This window comes from Streptopelia decaocto (genome assembly GCF_964273445.1).
Source record: "Streptopelia decaocto genome assembly, chromosome: Z".
NCBI classification, from domain to species: Eukaryota; Metazoa; Chordata; class Aves; order Columbiformes; family Columbidae; genus Streptopelia; species Streptopelia decaocto.
In genome coordinates this window covers 66,415,456-66,429,195 of record NC_138657.1, presented here as the reverse complement: position 1 = coordinate 66,429,195, position 13,740 = coordinate 66,415,456, and the positions used below count along the sequence as shown (strand labels likewise).

The 13,740-nt window shown below is 39.7% G+C and overlaps 1 protein-coding gene across 1 annotated transcript in view; it reads right to left on the bottom strand.

The window, feature by feature from the left end:
- TBCA (tubulin folding cofactor A) overlaps positions 1 to 13,446 on the bottom strand; it is a 34,343-nt gene extending 20,897 nt beyond the window's left edge. Inside the window, exon 1 of the mRNA XM_082075516.1 lies at positions 13,287 to 13,446. Coding sequence (XP_081931642.1) covers positions 13,287 to 13,339 — 53 coding nt within the window. The 5' untranslated portion in view covers positions 13,340 to 13,446. The remainder of the gene's footprint in view (positions 1 to 13,286) is intronic.
- Between the last annotated feature and the right edge of the window lie 294 nt (positions 13,447 to 13,740).

Genomic DNA, 13,740 nt, shown 5'->3' with positions numbered 1-13,740 from the left:
CAGGCAGCAGGCAAGGCAGCAAATAAGCCACTCCAAAGGCTCCCACTACTTCCATCACTATGACCATTTTCAGTAAGGAAAGACGAAAACATCCTACTGAATTATTCCGATTTCAAAAACTTATATATACCAGCAAGGGAAATGTCTAGCTTGGGTCCATTCTATTTTGAACTTTGTGTTGGAAGGGGCACTATATTTCTCAATTTCCTGAAAAGACTGCTTTAGATATTTGTTTGGATTCCATGTTTGTGACTATTTACTAAGTAAACAGAACTAGATCTATTAATGTGAATCATCAGAGATTCTCTGAGCCAGTTCAAGTGTTCCATGGTTTTCATGTCCTGATAGTTCATACTGGTGTCATTCTTCAGCAACTACATTTGCCAGGCAAGCACACCTCCTATTCACTCTAAGAAGTTTGGCCAGTGTGTTTCCTATGGCTCTCCCTCCTGCCTGACATACAGGGCTAACAGCTGCCAGAAGTGATGGACATCAACAGGAATATAGTAAATATCTATGAGACATTATGGTGTTATGCACTTTCTTGCCCCCAAAATATTGTACAAAAATATTATTTAGAAGACTTAAAGATATTCGTATGATCAAAGCAAGATGTCACAGCCCAATAAAACAAGGGCTTAATTTGTTACTGTATACCTAACATCCACAAGTTGCTAAATGGGCCAAAAGTCTTGCTCTAAGTTACATTTGCAAACTGACACCCATAGATTTATAACAGAAAATGTACCTGTAAGGTTGATCTGTTCTGAAAGGAATAAGTAGTTTCTTACACCACCTACAAGATGTGTAAAAATCTTTGGAAAGCAGATAGAGAAACCTTTTCAAGTACAGTTTTGTTTAAGAAGTCTAAAAAGATCCAAACATACAAAGTCAACAAGGATCTGATCATTTTATTCTCTACATCCATTCAGTATGCCGTTTGGCCATAAATTTTTTTCTTCACACTTCAGTCTTTATCTTGGAGTCTCAAAATAAGGCCTCAAGTTTTAAGACAGTAAGGATTTTTCTTTTTAATTAACAAAGTTGCTATAAAGAATAATTTATTTAAAAACTACAACAAAGAGGCCACCACAACCTAAAATAATTATAGATTTTGTGGTTACAAGAATGCAAAATCTGAATTTTCATTTTTACACATTTTGCTACAGTTTCCACATCCCATTCTGCTTTCTAGCAAGTGTTAGGTTCCATGGACTTTCAGAACTATGTAAGAGCATTTGATTTGAGGCTGTTTTCAGCTGTGATAGTTTTCTTCCTAGTAGATGGTATAGTGCTGTGTTCTGGATTTTGTATGAGAAGAATGTTGATAATACACTGACGGTTTGGTTGTTGCCAAGCAATGTTTCAACCAAGTTAAGGACTTTCCACACAGAAGGCTGGAGATGCACAAGAAGTTGGGAAGGGGCACAGGCAGGACAACTGACCCCAACTGACCACAGGTATATTCCATACCATATGACATCATGCTCAGTAGAAAAGCTGGAGGAGGAAGGAGGGAATGTTCAGAGGGATAGCATTTGTCTTCCCAAGTCACTGTTATGTGTGGTGGAGCCCTGCTTTCCTGGAGGTGGCTGAACATCTGACTGCTGATGGGAGTTAATGAATTCCTTGTTTTGCTTTGCTTGCGTGTGTGGATTTTGCTTTACTTTTTAAAGTGTCTTTATCTCAACCCATGAATCTTCTCTACTTCTGCCCTTCTGATTCTCTCCCTAGTCCCACCAGTAGGGAGGGAACAAGTAGCTATGTGGTGCTTGGTTGCTGGTTGGGATTAAACAACGACAACATGGTACAAAATTAAGGTACTAACTAGTGGCTAAAGTCTTCCTTTCATTTTCCCCCCTTTTAATCTATTGACCAAAAATTCTTAAGTCTTTCCTCTCCTTGGACATCTAAAGTCAAATAAGTAAAAGCTGACAAACAACTGCATACATCTAATATTAGCTTATTCTCATACTTCAAGTTGTTATAGTTAGCTGCATTTTGCTTCGTAAACTGTATCCAAGATTCTTACCTTATCTTAAAAACTATGCAGGTTGTATATGAGTTTCATATTTTAGAGAACTAAAAGTTAGTACTTATCTTATCTCGAGAAGATAGGATGTGCTGAGAAGGTACATTTACTATCATCCAAGAATTTATATAATTTTGTGAAGAGTGCGTATGTGCTGTGATGAAAGGTGAAAAGTACACTAGTGATGAAGACTACTTACTTCATCCTGAAGACCCCCAAAACGACCACCAGAGGACACTGCGCATGCTTAGGGTAGTTCCAAGGTGTTGCAACTGATATTGTGAAATAATTGTGTAACCTAATGAATATGCAGTATACACGTTGTAACTCTAATGAATATGTATGTAACCAAACTGTATAAATGTAGTAGAGTTCAAAACAGTGGTCGAAGCCAGCTTTGGGTGCGAACCCCTGGTTTCCCAGCGCTGAAATAAAGCACTGCATATAACTACGCCCGTGGTTATGTGTCCTGATTGCTAACAAAGTCTCCATTTATAGTACCTCTTTTCAGCCTTCAGAACTTCACATAAATGTTCAATGGAAGTGAAGACTCCCACATGCCTGGCTTAAACCTACTGACAACAAACTTGGTTTCCTTAGTTATTTTTCATGGACACTAAAACAGAAGTCTGCACCTCTAGAAACAGGGGAAAAAGTAACCCAAACAAAATGATAGTATTTTACTAGCTTCTCCCAATCTTTCAAAATAAAAAAGTAGAAACATAAGATTAAATTATTCTAGACCTTGTCTCCAGTGCCAGCCAGTAGTTAACTACTAGGGAAAGAGTATAAAGAAATAAATCAACCCTAAAGTGACATTTCCTGTGCTATATGTGCCTTTAGAAATCAAGTTAAGGACTTCTTAACACTTAAAAACAAAACTAAACCATCAATGTTTAACAGACAATAGGTCAGGTGCTGGCTGTGGCTGCTGCCCTTTTAAAATCTTTTACACATTTGACTGTCACATCACTTAACAATCAATTTCACAACTTGCATGTTCTGTGTAAAAACCACAGTTTTATTACTTAAAAGCTGCAGGCTAAACCAAATGAGCTCAAACCGCTTGAGAGAATCTTAAGGTAAAATAAATTTTAAAGAAAGAGTAGATACTTAATTACCTTTTCCATACCATGATATTTATTAATATTTCCTCATCTAACTTTTTCTGCTCACTTCCTCTCCCCCACTTCAGCTCCCCAAACTGAAGGGCAAAGTAACACAAGATGGTTCAAGTAGTTAAAAAGCTGACCACTGCTGAACAGAGGTCTTCTTCCCCCTCGACCCAGCATACATCTTTGCCAGCACTCATGCTTACATGATCTCTCCATAAGCCAATTCAAAACAGCAGGAAATCAACACAGTAAGAAAAAAAAGCTGACAGTTTTTCTCCTGGGTTAATTAAATTGTGCAAGCTCAGCAAAATGTTTGACTAGCATCAGAGACCAGAGAATTGGAGAAGGGAAGAGGGAAATGAGACCTCCAAATTTAGCATTACATTGATTTCTCAAGGGACTTCACTCCTAGCTTGTTTAGGGTGCAAAGCTGAAAATGGTTTAGACTATTTTAACTTCTGGCTGCTGCCGAAAGAGCACCAAATCCTCCTCCTTTCTCAGTCCACAAAGGTACGTATGTTCCTACCCTGGTATGCTGGTTTAGCTGGAATCAAGTTAATTTTCTTCATAGCAGTTAGAATATTTTATTTTTAGAAGCCAGCATGGTATTTTGTCTTGGATTTAGTGTGAGAAGAAAGCAATAATACAACTTTTCCATGGGATACAGTTAATATTCTCTTTCCAGTAGCTGGACTGTGTTTTGGAGTTGGTATGAAAAGAATATAATAACTTATTGAAGTTTTGGCTGTTGCGAAGGAGACCAAGGACTTTTTCAACTTTCCAGGTGCAGGTGTTCATAGCAGCAGGGAGGGAGAATAGTAAAACAGCACCTATATTGGCATCCCAGTTGGTCAATGAAACATTCCCTACCATTTTACCATCATGCTCCATATATGGCCGGAGTCTGCTTTTATGGTTCGTTAGGTCCATTCAGGAGTTCTGTATTACTTCCATGTTATTTGTTAGTTTGATTTTTGGCCTTTTGCCTTTTTGCTCTCTCCAGGATTGGCTACTCAGGACCAGGATACTCTCTTCTCTGCTCTTCTGTGATCAGCTACATGGGACCGGTATTTGCAAGCAATTACCTTGTGCCTGCCTTATTGTACATTTATATATATATATTCATTATTATTATTGTTGTTGTTGTTGTCTTCCTAAACTGTTCTTATCTCAACTCTCTTGTTTCTCCCTTCCCTTTTGATTCTCTCCCTGATCCCACTTGGGGAGGGTAACCAAACAGTTGCCATGGTTCTACTTGCTGGCTGGGGTTAAACCACAACACCTTATACATCCTTATACATCAACACTAGCATCATCTCCTGTACTTGCATAATTAGCCGTAGCAAGCAGATCCACCTCTTTGATCATAGGAAGGGCACCCGGTTTATCTGAAGGTTGACAGATGAAAAAAGCATGCACAACATGAGTTATCCAAATGCATAATGAAATTAAGATGCTATGGACTAGGTAGACAAAAGTTCTATCTTCCTGAGCCACAGTCACAGGCAGGAACTACTAGTGGATGCCTATAATACAAATGGTAAAATGGTACAAGGACAGAGCAAGCACACACTACTATTCTTGATATATTTCCCTCAACCTCCAGCAATTGCCAACAAATCAGGTTCTACATGAGCTAGAATGACACCTATGTGCCACCAAATAAAGACTGCTCTCCAGCATTAGGAAAATCAATGCAAGAAACACTTCCCTGGCTGGACTGAGCAAGCCCAGTGGAGGTCTGAAGAAGATGAGAGGGAATTTCTCAATTTTGCTATTGAATAGCTTCACTATTGAAAGGACGTGCACCTCTTCAAAATTAATGTTACTGTTAACCTGGTATATGCTAATGTGCCGTGGATTCAGCCTAAGAACACAGAAAACCCAAAGCTGACAGCATGTATTGACTAGCTAATGAAAAATCTATGCTAACTTGATTCCAACCTAAAAATCCGTAATAGTGCAACTATACAGGGTACAGCTTTTTTTGCTATAGTATAATAAACTGTAAGTATTAACATTATGCACAATTATAGCAAAAGTAATTCAACAACTGCAGTAACACTGGCACTGTGCTAGTCATTGCCTGCAGAGCTTAAATATCAGGTCCAAAACTGCAAAGTACTTATTTACACTCTTGTTCAGTAAGGCTACATAAGCACACACACACACTACAGGCTGGAGCCTAAGAGCAAAAGTCAATGAAGGAAGATGAAAGGAGCAAAAAATACAATACTTGACACAGTTATCACAAACTGCCATGTTTTCTTAGCCATGAGTGAATGCTCTCTGATTTGAACAGGATTTCAAGTTTATGTGTTCATTTTCTTGACAAAATCATCATAAAAGACAAGATTTCTCTTTTAACAGTCAAGATATAACCATGCACAACTATACATGATTTTTAGCCTCTTCTGCATCTACAGCTTACAGAACTGAGTTACTACAACATTTCAAGTTAACTTTGAAAGCTTGGCTTTTTCATCGATTACTATGCTGCACACTATGAAAACCAGTGGCAGGGTTTTTTTGAAGTCAGAAAATTATTCCAAGTCAAAAATTACTGTATTTTAACATTTTTATAGCATTTCTGTTACTAGAGATTTCTCTGAATCTCCAGGGCTTCACATTCTGTCTTTGCCTCTCAACACGGTTATTTCCCTTCTCCTGCAATACATTCCGGCAGATTTTTTAAATCTTTGCCGTAGCAACAACTGAAGTTCCCCTTTTTGCCCTGGTTGGGGCATTCCTGAGTGCCAGCAACCAGTGGGAGCATGGAGACAGGAAGAGGAATGGAAGAATCCAATAGATGCAACCAGGACAAAAGCTCTTAAATTATGGGCTACTCAAAAAGCAAAAGGTCATGATGGCTGGGGATCAAGATTTTGCTGAGGTACTGCAAAAAGCAACTTTGATGGTTGAAGGCAAAGAAGAAAAGGGCTACTCTACCAAGAGAGCTGGAAGAGCATTTCTGATGGGCTGAAGAGTTGGAAAGAAATGAAAAATTTATCAGCCCATCCTGAAGCGACCCTGCAGTGCCAAAAATTCCAAGAAAGAAGGGCATGGCATGGAATGGGAAGTTGTAAATGCTAAGAAACACTTCTAGAGAAGGAAGAACAAGAAGTGGGGCCTCTGACATGGCAACAATTGGGGCTACCACAGATCTCCATTTTACCTTCTATAACCGAGTCATGATCTTCAGTCAAGACCTTGGTTTGGGAGAAAAGGCAGAGAGTCTATTTACTCCTTTCCCTGCCCCGCATTCCAACTAAGGATAACCAATTGGAAATGTTACAGTAACGGCCGAAATTAAACAGAATTACAATCATATTATGTGTGTAGGCAATTCACAATGCCTCAGTAAAGACACAATACAGTTTAATGAATATATGATGGACCTCCTGATTCTGAATGAGATTTCCACATATATGATATATATAATTTAATAATACTTAAAGTCAAGCCAGGATGCATTATGGTTGTCAGTCCACTTGTAACTCATCCTCTGTATACAAAGCACTACCATAAACTTAATGTAATTTTTTAGTTTTTCCTTAGATCCACATTTAATTCAGCACAAAATGATTATTTGTAACTGCTTAATCCACATAGGTGAATACGTGGCTCCATGCCATGAGTAAGAAAGCCACAAAAAAAGTACATATGATCAAAACTAAGAAAACATTACTACACGTGTGCATAATGGCACCAAAGTAAGGTTGCCAAGCAACTGTAACTACTGTATTTATTTCCAAAGTTTTGATAGACTGCTTAAGGAATTTAAGGTTGCAAAGCCATTGCTTTGCAAATGTTCTTGCCAAAAAAACAAAACAAAACACACACAAAAACAAACAAAAACCCCGAACAATACACACACAGACCCAAAACCAAAAAACCCCACAAAACCAAAAAACTTTTTTCCTTAATGTAGCATTGCTACTGACACCTATGGTGATAAACCTGGTGTGCAACATTGTTTTGCAAATTAAAATGACTACATCAGTAGATTACGGTTGTCAGTAGGACATGCACAAGACAGTTTTGCCTCAGGAGGCAGAAGATAATTGTAGACGCAAAAACAAGGAGATGCCAGAATCATGAGTTTCACCAGAGGCTTTGATCTTTCTTCAGCAGAGGTAATGGCATGGAGGAAGGAATGCAAAGAAAGCAATCCTTTCAAGATCTAACCATTACTAATTTAAATTTGTGAGATACTTCCAAAAAGGAACTAGTGTTTAGGTCTGCTCAAAAGGTAAAACAAATGAAACCAAAACCATTAAAAATATAAATAAATAACCAACCAAACAAAACAAACCAACACACTATGTAATCATTACAGGAACTACTGTGCTCTTCTCACAGCTTTTCAAGATATGTGTGGGTACTGTTTGTTTTTCCTGAAGTTTAAAATAATGCATGCATTGAAAAACACAGGGAAATAGGAATTCCTTCAAACAAGTAGTTTCATTTCTGGAGACTAGAGTCAACTTGCAATTATTCTGCAAATAATTATCTGGGTTGATGACTGTGTGTGTCACAGATGTTAACTCAGACACCACTAAGTAAATGCAGGTCCATTCTTTTCTCAGCCATTTCACATTAAGCAGTTTTTTATGTGGGACAGTGACTTAAGAAAGGTTATTTAATTTCAATGCAGTCAACTTGTATCCAAGAGTGCATGCAACATATTCACCGTCCTGAATCCCTGTGCTCTTGGATATGCACTGTAAACACAATAAATTGCTTTATCATGCTGAGTCAGTATAGCTGAGCAGCTCTACACATCATTCCTCAATACCTGTTTTGTATAAGATATGCCAGCCCTTCCCATTAACTGAGCTAACAGGCAGTTGTTGCATACAATCTTCTAATTATAACACAAATAAAGAATGGAGGCATGAGTTTCTTATCAATATATTGACCCTAAGAATTAGAGTTAGTGCTGATGGCTAATGGGAAAAAAAGGAAGAAGGCTACCATAATTCATATAGTGGACAGAAAGAAGACTGAGAAAATTTGTGATTTCCACCAGACATAGCATATTTCTTGAGTAACCGAGAAAACAAACTAGTTTTGTGCTTGAATTAGCAACAGAGTCACCATACAGCTAAAAGAATGTCTGCATTCTCTGCAATACTTCATACTTTACTTGCACAAAATGTATCCTGAACTGACTGGTAAAATAATTCAATGCAAAAGAATTGTTTAAATTTATATTTAAAAATAAACAGAGTTTCACATCACCTGCAGAACTTTCTGTGCTTGGGAAAACAAATGAACAACAACAAACAAAGACAAAAAACAAAACCAGCGTAAATTGGTTGGCAATATGATTATATTTTACAAAGAAAAAAAAAAAGTGTCAACACCAGTGCGACAGGCAAAAGAACAATCTTAGGAAGATTCCATAGTTTTAGAAAGGTGGTTTTAAAAAAGAGCTGCTTCACAAAAATCAATACACTTTCCCCATAGGTTCATGATGTAAAATTCTATAATCAAGGCTTGTAGATTTGTAATTATGGTATGTCAGCCACATTTAAACAAGACTGTTAAAAGATTGTTAAAGTTAAACTAACACAATTGCAATGTGAATTGTCTTAGTCTCATTCTAATCTACTGGTGTCACTTCCACTTAATCAGATGGAAACTATGGGTAAATGTCAGTACTATTTTCACATGACCCAGCTTACTTTGTTTGTAGTAGTTTTAAAAATCGTTGGCAATCTGAAATGAGAATAAGATTTTTTTTTTAGTTTTTATGTTTTTGTTTTATTTTGTTTTGCTTTGTTTTTCTTCTAATCAATTCCCTCACTATCCAGCAGGTTGTCCAAGTTTGGATTTACTGAGAATAAGACTATTTTGAAAGGATTAAAGCAGAAATACTGCTTGTTAGGACATAAGGCACAAATGCAGCAAACATTACTATTCGCGCTCATCAAATCTACTTTTTCTGAATGACAAACAAATGAAAGTATGCAATCATCAAGAGTCTGGCTATCAAAAGGTTCTCCCCATTCAGAGTTCAAATTTTTCACTTACACATAGCAATGTAAGAAAAATGAAGGCAAGCAAAGTACCTGCGACCTACAATATATAGTCTCTTGAGGGCAGTACTCAAAGAATTTATGATATACAGATTAAAAAAAAGCTCCTCAAAGCAGAACAGCTGCTTTGTTCTTAGTTTGAAAAAAAACTATGAGTTACGTAACTAATGAGAGAAAATAATGTCCTACAACAGATGACTAAAAAAAAGACAAAATGTCAAAAAAAGTTCAATACCTCCTAATGGTTCTTGATCCTTATCTTTTTTTATATACTCTTATAGCTTGAGCATTGAATGTCCCTGAAAATCAGTATTACAGGCTAAATTCAATGTACTTTTCTAAACTGCAGATACAGAAAAAACTCAGGAAAATTAATTGAAGTGTTAAGCCATTCCCTTTATGGCATGTTTAATAAGCCTCTATGTGAGCCTTCTCACACACTAGGAATAAATACAAATATACTTTTTCTAGTCCAAAATAAGAGGACAATGTTAACGCTCCTAACTTGACTCAAGTCACATGCATACCCAATGTGGTAGAGCATAACTAGGCTTCTAGTTGAAGAAGGGTGGAGTGGGAAAGAGCCACACCTCTTCTTGTATCTGCATGCTGCCATCACAGAAGTAGGAGCTGCTACTGTTTTATCTCCCCTATGGGAAGGTAAGATAACTCCTTTTTGCCTTTTTTTTTTTAAGCTACCTTCACTTACAGTATGCCAGCTGCTGCAGAGTAACTGTAGATGTGCCTATTGTTACCACACAACAAACATAACCTAAGTTTACTTGCCTATTCACACAGCCATGCTCCAAAAGCAAACCTGGATCCTGTTGATGGTATCTGTATTATTTCTCTGAATGTTTTATTCCTTTTCTTTGTACTAGCCCTGAAACATGTACAGTTGTGCGATGAGCTAGACCAGACAGGCCTCATCCTTCAAATAGTGTTTTTTTTTCAATCCTGGGTTTTTTTTGGTGTATCAGCTCCCTGAAATATACATACGTGTGGCCACCTAGGTCCTTGCACTGGGCACAGAGGAGGAGGTTGTAACAGCCCCTAACATCTGGATTAGTTTACGCCATCATGGACCAACAACATGCCTTCTCCTGTCACAAATGACAATTGTTTCAGCTCAGAGGAATCCCCACCTACACAGTACCCCTGAAACATACTGTAACTTATTAAGCACTGTTTTTAAGAGGTCACAGAATTTGTATTAGGTTCATAAAATAGTTCTCAAGAATAGTCAGACTTTGCCTGAACTTATTTTGGCCAGACTAGAGATTTTTTTTTTTTACTTGTTCAACTGTAAACGCTATTGTGACTAGGTGAGAATTACCTTTCTTCTTATTTTTGCTCAGCTTTGTACAATCTTGTGGTATAACACTATTGTATTGATTTTTGTTACTAACAAAAATGAGTTCTCTCTGACTTAGAATAAAAAAGTAGCATAAATGATCAAATCTTATGAGAGCAGGCGGATGGGATGATAGCAAAGCCCTTGAAAATATAGACACAGGAAGATGCTGAAATGCCCCAGTGTCACCAATAGTCAAATATTGGTCAAAGGAATGAAACCCCGAGAGACAGGCAAAACCAGTTTTAGGATAACAAAGAAAAATTATTCAACACATGTAATACACACCATAGGCAGTAAATTCAGATAAAATGTGGAGTGCAAAACAAGAAAGCAAAATATCTGAATTTTTTATATGCATTTCTATATGCAAACTCTGAGAAGTACAAAGCAATCAACATCATACTCCTTTCAACAAAGGATTTAGGATGCTGATGACTTTGCTTGAATTTGTCCCCTCCCCACTACTGAAATGAACCAGTGGCCCTAGGACATAGAGAGCCAGCAAAAAGGTGAGTATAACATCAGGGAAAGGCTACTACTAAGAACAAAATAGGAACATTAGAAACTTTGTGTATGTTAATTTTGACTGTATATAACTTGAACTGTCTTAGCATCATTGTAACAGAACTAATATCCAGTGGATTTAAGCAATCTAATTTGTAACTGGCATGCAACAAGCTTGGAACAAAATATCATGGATTTCCATGAATCAGGTGAACTAACAGAAAAGCCACACTAAGCAGTAAAGAAATTGCTTACACAGGACAAACACACAGTACTACATTTTAATATCTTGTTCTCAGCTCTCTCAAGCTACAGAAGCAGAGAAATGGAGAAAAAGAACATGCAAGCTAATCTCTGTGTTAAAAGCACTAGGGACAGCAGCATACAGACATCAAGCAAGATCCATGTGCAGTTATCTGCATTAGGCCACTTCCAGGTCCAAAGGGACATAGCCACATGGTACAGCATTCGCCATGTAAACACTCACATGAACACGTGTGAACACTGCACTAGCTCTGCTGGTGTCTCCACACAGTTGTTCAATGCCTAGTAAAGACTTTCTCCTCACTGTTTCCCAGTCTATAAGCATGAGGAAAAAGCTTGTTCAGGTAACTTTTGTGATGAGTTATCATTCAGCAATGGTCACCTGAGAAGCTATTCAGTATTACCACACAGTTCTCTCAGTAAAACTATCCAACAGCAGCAACAAGCCAGTAGTGAAACTTGTACAAATTACAAATTATGCAAAGTAAAATTGTGTCTTATTAGATAAAATAACTTTCTCAAAAGTCTCTGGACAAATGAGTTATACTTTTAGCTAACAAAAAGTATACAGCGACTGAAAAAAATGATAAGTAATTCTATTTCCCCCATATCTCAGAACAGTTTGTCTATAAAAACTAACCCAAACCACCATCCACTTAAAAACAGACAGGGGTCATTTACAATGTTCCTGTCCAGCAAAGCCAGTAACCACAACACAGGTCATGAAATGGACCCAAAGCAAAAGGCAGTCACCAAGCCACTCAATAAGACTGCACAAAGCTTTCTAGCCTAATAATAACACACAAGTTCATGACTTGCATGACCTGCGTAGTGACAGGAAACAGAACTTTACAATCATATAATCAGTGTTTTCCTTACAGCAGTCCTTAAGAACCTTTGGAACCTAGGAACTCAGAAGTGCCTTTATCTAGCATAAACCGAGTGATAAATCTGTATCCATTTTACTTTTCTAGTCTGCAAGTCCAGTCTTTCACAGCTTATCAGGTATGAGAAAGTGTGCCCATCTTACTGTTTAATTTTTTACTAACTGAAATTATTAGTCATAATACAAAGTTGTTTGTCTGAAACTGGACTATTTAACATCCTCATCTGGCACACATACTGATTTCTCTCTTTGCCTGAGCCAGCACAGTCTTTGAAGGATGTAACCCTAATAAACCCTTCTGTGACCAAGTATTTAACGTCAAAGCCATGTGTTTACAGTTGTAACAAGAGGGATTCAGGCAGTTAAACTGCAGCTTTTCTTAAAAAATAAGACTGTGTTAAAGCTAGTAAAATATGAGACTCAGATTATGAATTCACCATCGATTTTGCAGGGTAAACTTTCAAATTAGAAATGACCTATTCAGCAGTTATTTTGGTAAAACAGGTAAGACTTCATGCCTCGGCATGTTGTCCAAGGGGACTGCCCTGTACACTGACGGGGCAGCGTGAGTCCCCTGAGCTCTCAACATCACTAACGAAACAGAACAAATTCCCGCTTAATTGTCGTCTGGAGAGAGAAAGGCCTGCTAATGAGGGCGGTGCGCGAGGGGACGATGGCGGCAGCAATGGCAGAACTCGTGCCAGGGCCGCTCTCTGGCACACCCCGGCACACCCGTCCAGCGCAACAACACCCCCAGCAACTCCCCGGCCCCGCAGCCGGCACGGCCCGCAACGCACGAAGCCCCCCCGGCAGCTCCTCCGCCCGGCCTGGCGGAGCCTCCGGGGACCACAGCAGGGCCCCCTCTCCGCTCAGGGCAGCGAGGCCGCCCGCGGAGCTCGCAGCAGGGCCGAGCCTGCTCTCCGCTCGCCCCCTCAGGACCGCCTTCGGCCTCCCCAAACAGCTCCCAACGTTTCCCCAACGTTCCCCAACGTCCCCTCAACGGCTCCCAACGGCCAAGGCGCGCGCCACCTCGGCACGGCGGGACGGGAGATGCAGCGCCCTCCCCCATCCCGGGCGCACTCACCGCCTCACGACGCCGGTCTTGATCTTGATCTGCCTCAGACGCGGGTCGGCCATGGCGGGGCAGCGGCGAGGGCCAAGGCCCAGCGGCGAAGGCTGCGAAGGGACGGCCCAGTGCCGTGACTGCGCACCCCAGCCCCGCGCATGCGCCGAACCGCCAGCCTGGGAGACACCATCGGGAGCGGGGGAGTGGCCCCGCGCTCCCCCCATCCCAGAACAGTGGGGGCGTCCGGGCAGCGAGGGGGGGATGGGGAAGGATGTCGTCACCATAGCGACCAGTGAGGGCCGGGCCGCGCGCGGAGCGGCCTAGGCAGGGCTGCGGCGTCCTCGGGACGCTTAGTGTCTTTCACCGTTAGCTCACAAGCACACACGCAAAAAAGTGCGAGTCCACTGTCAGATGCAGAACAAGGAAGGGTAACAGCTCCCAGGGCGCTGTCTGTAAAACCGCGCAGTTACAA